Here is a 9,582-nt window from a genome sequence, read left to right on the forward strand (position 1 = left end):
GGGGGGGCGGAGATGGTGAGATGGATCAGAGGGTAAGAGCACTGACTTACCTTCTGAAGTTCCTGTGTTCAAATCCCAGCACCCACATGGTGGCTAACAACCACTGGAAATGAGATCTGACGCCTTTTTCTTCTGGTGTGTCTGAAGACAGCTACAGTGTACTTATGTATAATAATAAATAAATCTTTTAAAAAAAGAAAGCATTACGGGATTTTCATTTGCAAATCCAGCTTTTTAATTGAAGTTGGCTTGTTTTCCTCCATCCTTAGATTTCAATATGTTTATAGTGTGATGTAATATTTCAACTCCTCTTATTTGAGCATCAGTGAGATGGCTCAGCAGGAAACTGCCACGGAGTGCAAAAATGGCAAGATAATCGTGATGATGATATAAATATGGCCAAACTACACCTCACAAAGTTGTTTTCCACGCTCCATATACTAGCCATTGCATAAAAGCCTATAATCACATTATACACACACAGACATCCAAAGACACACACACACACACACACACACACACACACACACATACACACACACGCACACTCACAACACACAGAGACACATGAGATTAAGTAATGGGGACATGAAGAAGCATGGAAGAAGGAATAATATACCCATATGTAGATTACAGATAAATTGCAGATTATTCTGTTTTTACACCAGATAAGTGAAAATGTTACTTTGGGTACACACATTATGTATTTAATTTTTCTTATATTCTCTTCTATTAAGGATTTTAACATTAATGTTGTTAAACTGTGTTGACAAAAAAAGGACACATTGTGGATAAATATTCTATTTTTGGACTCAGGAGGGTAACACATGATAATATAAAATTTAAGTATTCCTAACTCATTACTGACACCCAAGCCAGGCTGAATAACAAACAACATCTCTAGGGAACTTATGAAAATATGACAAACAACATCAGGGACAAGAGCCATCAAACATTCACAAACACCTTTCGTTGAAATGTATGACTACATACAATCCAATTTTTAAATAGGCAACGAACCACTTAGTTGATAGATATTATATTGTATCAATTGAAGACAAAAGACATCTGCCACTAAGTAAAAGCATAAGAGAAGAAACCTGTAGCCACAGAAGCAATAGAAGAACCATCAAATACGTTTTATTTATTTATTTATTTATTTTATTACGTATTTTCCTAAATTACATTTCCAATGCTATCCCAAAAGTCCCCCATACCCTCCCCCCCACTAACCTACTGACCCATTCCCACTTTTTGGCCCTGGTGTTCCCCTGTACTGGGCATATAAAGTTTGCCTGTCCAATGGGCCTCTCTTTCCAGTGATGGCCAACTAGGCCATCTTTTGATACATATGCAGCTAGAGTCAAGAGCTCCGGGGTACTGCTTAGTTCATAATGTTGTTGCACCTACAAGGTTGCAGATCTCTTTAGCTCCTTAGATACTTTCTTTAGCTCCTCCATTGGGGGCCCTGTGATCCATCCAATAGCTGACTGTGAGCATCCACTTCTGTGTTTGCTAGGCCCCAGCCTAGTCTCACAAGAGACAGCTATATCAGGGTCCTTTCAGCAAACGCTTGCTAGTGTATGCAATGGTGTCATCGTTTGGAGGCTAATTATGGGATGGATCCCTGGATATGGCTGTCTCTAGATGGTCCATCCTTTTGTCTCAGCTCCAGACTTTGTCTCTGTAACTCCTTTCATGGGTGATTGTTTCCAATTCTAAGAAGGCGCAAAGTGTCCACACTTTGGTCTTCATTCCTCTTCAGTTTCATGTGTTTTGCAAATTGTATCTTGTATCTCGGGTATACCAAGTTTCTGGGCTAATATCCACTTATCAGTGAGTACATATCATTTGAGTTCTTTTGTGATTGGGTTACCTCACTCAGGATGATGCCCTCCAGGTCCAACCATTTGCCTAGGAATTTCATAAATTCATACCTTTTAATAGCTGAATAGTACTCCATTGTGTAAATGTACCCATTTTTTTTTGTATCTATTCCTCTGTTGAGGGGCATCTTGGTTCTTTCCAGCTTCTGGATATTGTAAATAAGGCTACTATGAACATAGTGGAGCATGTGTCCTTCTTAGCAGTTGGGACATCTTCTGGATATATGCCCAGGAGAGGTATTGTGGGATCCTCTAGTAGTACTATGTCCAATTTTCTGAGGAACCGCCAGACTGATTTCCAAAGTGGTTCTACAAGCTTAAACCCTTAGCCAGACTCATTAGAGGGCACAGGGACAGCATCCTAATTAACAAAATCAGAAATGAAAAGGGAGACATAACAACAGATCCTGAAGAGATCCAAAACACCATCAGATGCTTCTACAAAAGGTTATACTCAACAAAACTGGAAAACCTGGACGAAATGGACAAATTTCTAGACAGATACCAGGTACCAAAGTTAAATCAGGATCAAGTTAACAATCTAAACAGTCCCATATCCCCTAAAGAAATAGAAGTAGTCATTAATAGTCTCTAAGCCAAATCACGTTTAAATAATGGCATTTATCACACATACAGCACACTTAAACACCAAGTTCAAAACTCTCAAAATATAAACCTCATATGAAGCATCAGACTTGCATGAACATGTTGAATTATTTACTTGCTTGAAGGCCATTAAGAAAAAGAGGTGTAGCTGGGAGATGGTGGCGCACACCTTTAATCCCAGCACTTGGGAGGCAGAGGCAGGCAGATTTCTGAGTTCGAGGCCAGCCAGGTCTACAAAGTCAGTTCCAGAAGAGCCAGGGCTACACAGAGAAAGCCTGTCTCAAAAAACAAAACACAACAAAAAATAAAAAAGGAAAAAGAAGTGTATCAATATTTTTATGGGGACTGAATGTGATGTCAAAATCTTGACTAAATTGTTTGTGGGAATAGACTTTCTCTCATGTATGAATGTTTTATTACCTGATGTCAACATAATACATAAACACTTTCAAATATTTACAGAGCTATAAATACATACAGAGGTATGTTTGCAATCAGAGAAATCAATCCTTTTATGTTGATTGTATCATTTGAAACCATTGTATCATTTAACAAATAATGCCCTGGTGGAGGAAATATGTCAGTGGAGGAGGGCTTGAGAGTTTACATCTGTATGACAGCTCTAGTTCCCACTCCTTGCTACATGCTGCAAGTTGAAGATGTGATAGCTGAGCTTCCTCCTTTAGCTGCCATGTCTCACAACTGATTTAATGACACTTATGGAACCATAAGCTAAACTAAACTTCTTTGTAAGTTGTATTAGATATTATGTTTTATCTCAGAAACAAAAAAGTCATCAATACACACCCAAAAATTTTATACCAGAGTTTTGTGAAATTCAAGAGAAGAAAAATCTAAAGGGTTTTTTGTTTATCATTTAAATCCATAGTAGTTTTGTCCAGATGAGTTTGCAGGTGCATGTAAAATAAAAAGGAACACTGTGCTTAGTAGATGGTTGACATTTGTCAGATTACTTTTCTCCAGAATAATCTTGTGTAGCTGAACATAATGATCTTACCAAATCCTTTATATTCAGATTCTCTACATTATGAGTTCTTTCACATTTCCCCAAGTAGTCGTATGTTTTCTCTCCAGTATCTGTTCTTTAATATATTCAAAGACTACTGCCACATGCAAATTTCTTATGATATTGATTACATTCATTCATTGGGCTTTTCTCCAGAATGTGTTCTTATATGTATTCAGGGATTATTGTGATGTGCAAAGGCTTTACCACAGTTAGCCCATTCATAAGGTTTCTCTACTGTATATGTTCTCTGCATCTGGTGAATAAAGAGATTGCCATGTCGCTCGCATTCACAGGCCCTCTCTCCAATATAAATAGTCATGACAATGATTACAGAAATGTGCAAAGGCTAAACAATATTAAATATGTTCATAAGGTTTCTTGCCAGTATGTGTTGTTTTCTGCATTTGGTCACAACTGTGATGTGTAAGCAAAGGGTTTACCACATTGCTTACATTCACAGAGATTCACTCCTCTATGTATACTTTCATGATCATGAAGGCTACAGAAATTTCCAAAGGCTTTACAATTTAAAATACATTCATAAGGCTTCTCTCCACAATGACTCTTTGCATGCTTTTGAAGATGATTGTGATGTAAAATGGCTTGATCACACAGACTGCTTTTGGAGGGTTTTTCCAGAGCATTTATTCTTTTACCTTAATATGAAAAGGCGCCACACTATTGCTTATACTCATAGGTTTTCTTTTCAGTATGTGCTCTTTGATGTATTCAAAGATATAAAACTTATAAAATGGTTTATCACGTCAATTATATTTGGATGGTTGGTCTTATGCATTATGATTAGTGTGTGTGTATCTACAGACCACTGTTACAAGCAAAGACTTCATCATATTTCATACCTTCAATACTGTTTCTCTCCAGAATGAATGATTTCATGTGTTTACTACATTGCGTATATTCATAGGGTTCCTGCCTAGTATGTCTTTTTTTTCCCATTTTTTATTAGGTATTTAGCTCATTTACATTTCCAATGCTATACCAAAAGTCCCCCATATCCACCCACTCCCACTCCCTTGCCCACCCACTCCCCCTTAGTATGTCTTTTTTTGTATTCAACTTTGACCATTTTATATAATGGGCTTACCACATTTATTACAGTCATAGTGTTTGTCATCATTATATTTCCTTTAATGTAGTCAGAGATAACTGTGTTGTGAAATGGCTTCATCACTTCTATCATACTTGTAGGATCTTTCTCTAATATCTCCTTTTTTCTATAATAAGAGATAACTGTGATGAGCAAAAGCTTTACCACATTTCTTTTGTTCATATGGTTTCTCTACTGTATGAATCCTTCTATGATAATGAAGACTACAGATATGTGCAAAGACCTTACCATGTTAAAGAACTTTATAGGGGTTCTTTCCTAGATGGTTCCTTTTTTGTTTCTAGAGACTACTGTGATTTTCAAATGCTTCACCCTGTGATTACATTCATAGTTTCTTCAGTATGGTCGTTTTTATGTTATTGGAGCGTATTGTAATGTGCAAAGGCTTTACCAAATCCCTTACATTCACAGGGTTTCTCTTCAGTATGAGTTATTGTAGGTAAGACCATTGTGTTGTGAATAGGCTTCATCACATTGACTACATTTCTAAGGTTTCTCTACAGATGTTTCCTTTTATGTATTTGGAAACCACTCTGTTGTGAAGAGACATTATCACACTGATTACATTTGTAGAGTCTCTCCAGTATGTAGTATGTTACAGGTTTGAAGATGACTGATTTCTGCAAAGGCTTTACCACGTTGATTATGTTGGTAATGTTTTTCTCCAGTATCTTTTATGCATCCCAAAAGATTAGTCATATGCAAAGGCTTTACCACATTGATTATATTCATAGGGATCTCTCCAATATGCATCCTTGTATGTACTTTGAGATTATTGCCTTGTGCAAAGGCTTTATCACACTGATTACATTGGTAAGGTTTCTCTCCAGTATGTGTTCTTTCATGCATTCGAAGATACGTGGGTTGTGAAAAGGCTTTATCACATTTATTACATTTGTAGAGTTTCTATCCAGTATGTGTTCTTTCATCAGCTTGATAATGACTGTGAGATAAAAATGATTTACTACACTGATCACATTTATAAGGTTTCTCTCCAGTATATGTTCTTTCATGTACTGGAAGATGACTCTGGTGTGAATAGGCTTCATCACACTGATTACATATTTAGAGTCTCCCTCCAGTATGTATTACTTTATGGGTTTGAAGTTGACCTCTTTGTGTAAAGGCCTTACCACATTGATCACATTTGTAAGGTTTCTCTCCAGTATGTCTTCTTTCATGTAATCGAAGATACTTGACCTGTGCAAAGGCTTTACCGCATTGATTACATTTGTAGGGTTTCTCTCCAGTATGTGTTTTTTCATGTACTCGAAGATAGCTGGGTTGTAAAAAGGTTTTACCACACTGATTACATTCATAGGGTTTCTTTCCAGTGTGCATCCTTGTATGTACTTTGAGATTACTGTCTTGTGCAAAAGCTTTATCACACTGATCACATTTGTAAGGTTTCTCTCCTGTATGCGTTCTTTCATGTAATCGAAGATACTTGAGCTGTGCAAAGGCTTTATCACATTGATTACATTTGTAGGGTTTCTCTCCAGTATGTGTTCTTTCATGTATTCGAAGACAGCTGGATTGTAAAAAGGCTTTACCACATTGATTACATTCATAGGGTTTCTCTCCAGTATGCATCCTTGTATGTACTTTGAGATTACTGCCTTGTGCAAAGGCCTTACCACATTGATCACATTTGTAAGGTTTCTCTCCAGTATGTATTCTTTCATGTAATCGAAGATACTTGAGCTGTGCAAAGGCTTTATCACATTGATTACATTTGTAGGGTTTCTCTCCAGTATGTGTTATTTTATGTATTTGGAGAGAACTCTGACATGCAAGTGCTTCCATATGTTGAAAGCCTTCAGAGTGTTTCTCTCGAGTTTGGTTTCTTTCAAGCTTTTGAAGATGACTGTGATATGTGAAGGCTTTATCACATTGTGTATATTCATTGTGGTTCTCTCCAGCAGGACTTCTTTCATGTCTGCAATGATAATGGGGACATGTAATATTTTATTACATTAATGACAACGATGAATGCTTTCTATCTGTATGGATTAGTTTTACAATTTGGTCTAATTGTAAGGTAGATTCAGATCTTAAGACTTTTATCACAGGACTAGAGAGATGGCTTAGCTGTTAAGAGCACTGACTTCTCTTCCAGAGGTCCTCAGTTCAAATCCCAGCAACCACATAGTGGCTCAACCATATAGTAGCTCAACCATATAGTGGCTCAACCATATAGTGGCTCTGTAATGGAATTCCATGTCCTTTTCTGGTGTGTTGGAAGAAAGTGACAGGGAATTCACACACATAAAATAAATAATAAAATGAATCTTTAAAAAAATGTTTAATCATTGGTATTACCCTTCCTTGTGGGTTGTTTTTCATCATTAGAGATACCTGTGATGTTTCGGCCATTTATTACATGACTCACATTTTATATCAAACGTTTTATACATCAAGTTTTTCAGATACTTGAAGAAAACTGCATGAATTCACAATTTACCACTATTATTATGGAACGAGTCAGCCCTCAGGTGATTTCCTGTAAACCTGTTTCTCACCTTAATTTGTAAAATAAAGAGAGCTGATGATTGGACAGTTTAAAGGGAAGTTTGAGTGGAAGGTGGGAAGAGAGAAGAAGGAGAAAATGGAAGAGGGAGATGACAAAGAGGAGGAGGAAGAAGAAAAGTAGAGCAGAAGCACATGGCCCAGAGAAACTGCAAGTTCGAAGGGGTCTCATGGATGGAGAAGATGGTAGAGTGAGTAGCAGTAGATCTGCCCAGTCTAGGTGCACAGCATGTGTTCATATAAACTGAGTTGTGTTTTCATGGCCTGGGCCTGTTTGGGTTGGAGATTTACTGCAGCAATATATGCCCTAATAAATAGTTTTAGGAACGATAGATACTTTGCTTGTTTCAAAATTTCTCGGCTCATTTGGCCTGTATCCAGTATGACATATGATATACCTATTAAAAGAATACCAAATAAAGGGTTTCCACCTTACAGTCACACAGCTTGACTTTTTGTTCCTCATAGACATTAAGTGTAGGGTAGGAATTAAGATTTAACCAGAACAACATCCTTAATGCTCATAAATTTTCCCTCCAACTAAACTTAGCATATTTAACACAAGTATGAGTAACAACAACTTTACCATGGACTATTTGCTCAGTAGAAGATTTTGGATATACACATAGCACCTATTCAGTGTGTGTACAATTTGAAATATCTGAGTGGTGTGAATGTACATGGAATGGAAGTGCTACAGTATAGCTCTAATGGTGCTATGATTCAAATAGTTATATCTGTCAAGAAATAATTTTATACAGGAATGCTTTGCAACAACATATCAGCTATCTGGAATCGAAGTACTTGGCTTTGTGAATATCTAATATTCAACAACTAACTTGAAGCAGTGAAAAAAAATACTGTTGCTGCTCCTTAAAACTTACAGAACACATTAAATTTTCTTCAAAAGCTCATTAGAATAAGGTTTCACGAATAATTACCTTCCATATCTTCTATCATTTTGAGAATGTTCTCCAACGTTATGGTCTTTCCATTTGTACCCTAAAATATAGGACCAGAAAATAATTATTGTTGGAAATTAGTCCATAAGCCACTATTTTCAGTAAACCTTAGAACCATGTCTGCTTTATCTGCCTCATTCTTCCTTATTCTCATTCAAGATTATACAAGGGCATCAATATCAAAGAATTCAGCTGTTCCCCCACCTTATTTTAAAACTTAAAGGAAAATTCAGGTTTACCTATAGCAGTGAGATTCTTGTAGATCTCCAGCATCACATCTTTGTAAAGTCTCTTCTGAGATGGATCCAGCAAGGACCACTCCTCCCGAGTGAAGTGTACATGCACATCATCAAAGGTCAACGCATCCTAAAATCCCATACATATTTACAACACAAAGTGTGACATTGATAATACTGTAATGAATACTTCACTGACAATATATTCATTTGGTCTTGATAATCCCCACACATAGCCCATGACAGAGAAATCCTGCTATATAATCATGAAATCATTTTCAAACTAAATTATGAAAACCAAATTATGGGGTGGAGAGATGGCTCAGTGGTTAAGAGCATTGACTGCTCTACTGAAGGTCCTGAGTTCAAATCCCTGCAACCAAATGGTGGCTTACAACCATTCATAATGAGATCTGATGTCCTCTTCTGGTGTGTCTGAAGACAGCTATTGTGTACTAAACTATAATTATAATTAAAGATTTTTTAAAAGAAAAAAAAAGAAAACCAAATTATGATGTTCACTTTAGAATGCTTTACTCTTTGAAGAGCATATAACCTAGCAAAACAAATGCCAATTCAAATTCGGGGGGAGGGGCAAACAGATTAACACCATTGATAAATCAGTATAAACAACAAAAAACTATTAGCAAGCTGAGTGCATTTGCTCATGCCCTTAATCGCAATATTCACCAAGTACAGGCATGTGTATCTCATTGACTTGTATGCCAACCTTGTCTATTAAACAAGTTCCAGAAAGGCAGCACTACTCATTATGACCCTGGCTCTGCTGCAAAATCTGTCAAACAACAACAACAGCAAAAAAAAAAAAAAAAAAAAAAAAAAAACAAAACCATAAACCCAAACAAACACAACAACAAAAAAAAAAAACAAAAAACAAAAAACCCCAGCAAATCAAAGAAAAGCAGCCAAGAACAACAACAACAACAACAACAACAACAACAAAAACCCCAAAGAAGAAAGATCAAAAGAACCTCAGAGGTTTTCAGTGAACTTCCTACAAAGAAGTAAATAGTCACTGTAGTTCTGTCTTCTTATTTCAAGAGCTTGGAATTCGCAGTTTAAATTGTGACATTAATAAGATGTTACTTAAAGGCAATCGATGTTTAAAGTTATAATGAGCAAATGGAAACATTAGCAAAGTAAATGATTTTCATAAATAAACAACATAGTGTAGGGGAGATAG

The 9,582-nt window shown here is 36.5% G+C and overlaps 1 protein-coding gene across 1 annotated transcript; it reads right to left on the reverse strand.

The window, feature by feature from the left end:
* Window positions 1-2,741: 2,741 nt before the first annotated feature.
* On the reverse strand, window positions 2,742-9,149 carry Gm17067 (predicted gene 17067). The gene is made up of 2 exons (XM_030243145.1): window positions 9,146-9,149; window positions 2,742-6,404 (listed from the first exon to the last, which is right to left on the reverse strand). The coding sequence occupies exons 1-2, from the start codon at window positions 9,147-9,149 to the stop codon at window positions 5,740-5,742; spliced, it is 669 nt and encodes a 222-aa protein (XP_030099005.1). The 3' UTR covers window positions 2,742-5,739.
* Between the last annotated feature and the right edge of the window lie 433 nt (window positions 9,150-9,582).

The sequence above is a fragment of the Mus musculus genome, chromosome 7 (genome assembly GCF_000001635.26).
Source record: "Mus musculus strain C57BL/6J chromosome 7, GRCm38.p6 C57BL/6J".
Taxonomy (NCBI): domain Eukaryota; kingdom Metazoa; phylum Chordata; class Mammalia; order Rodentia; family Muridae; genus Mus; species Mus musculus.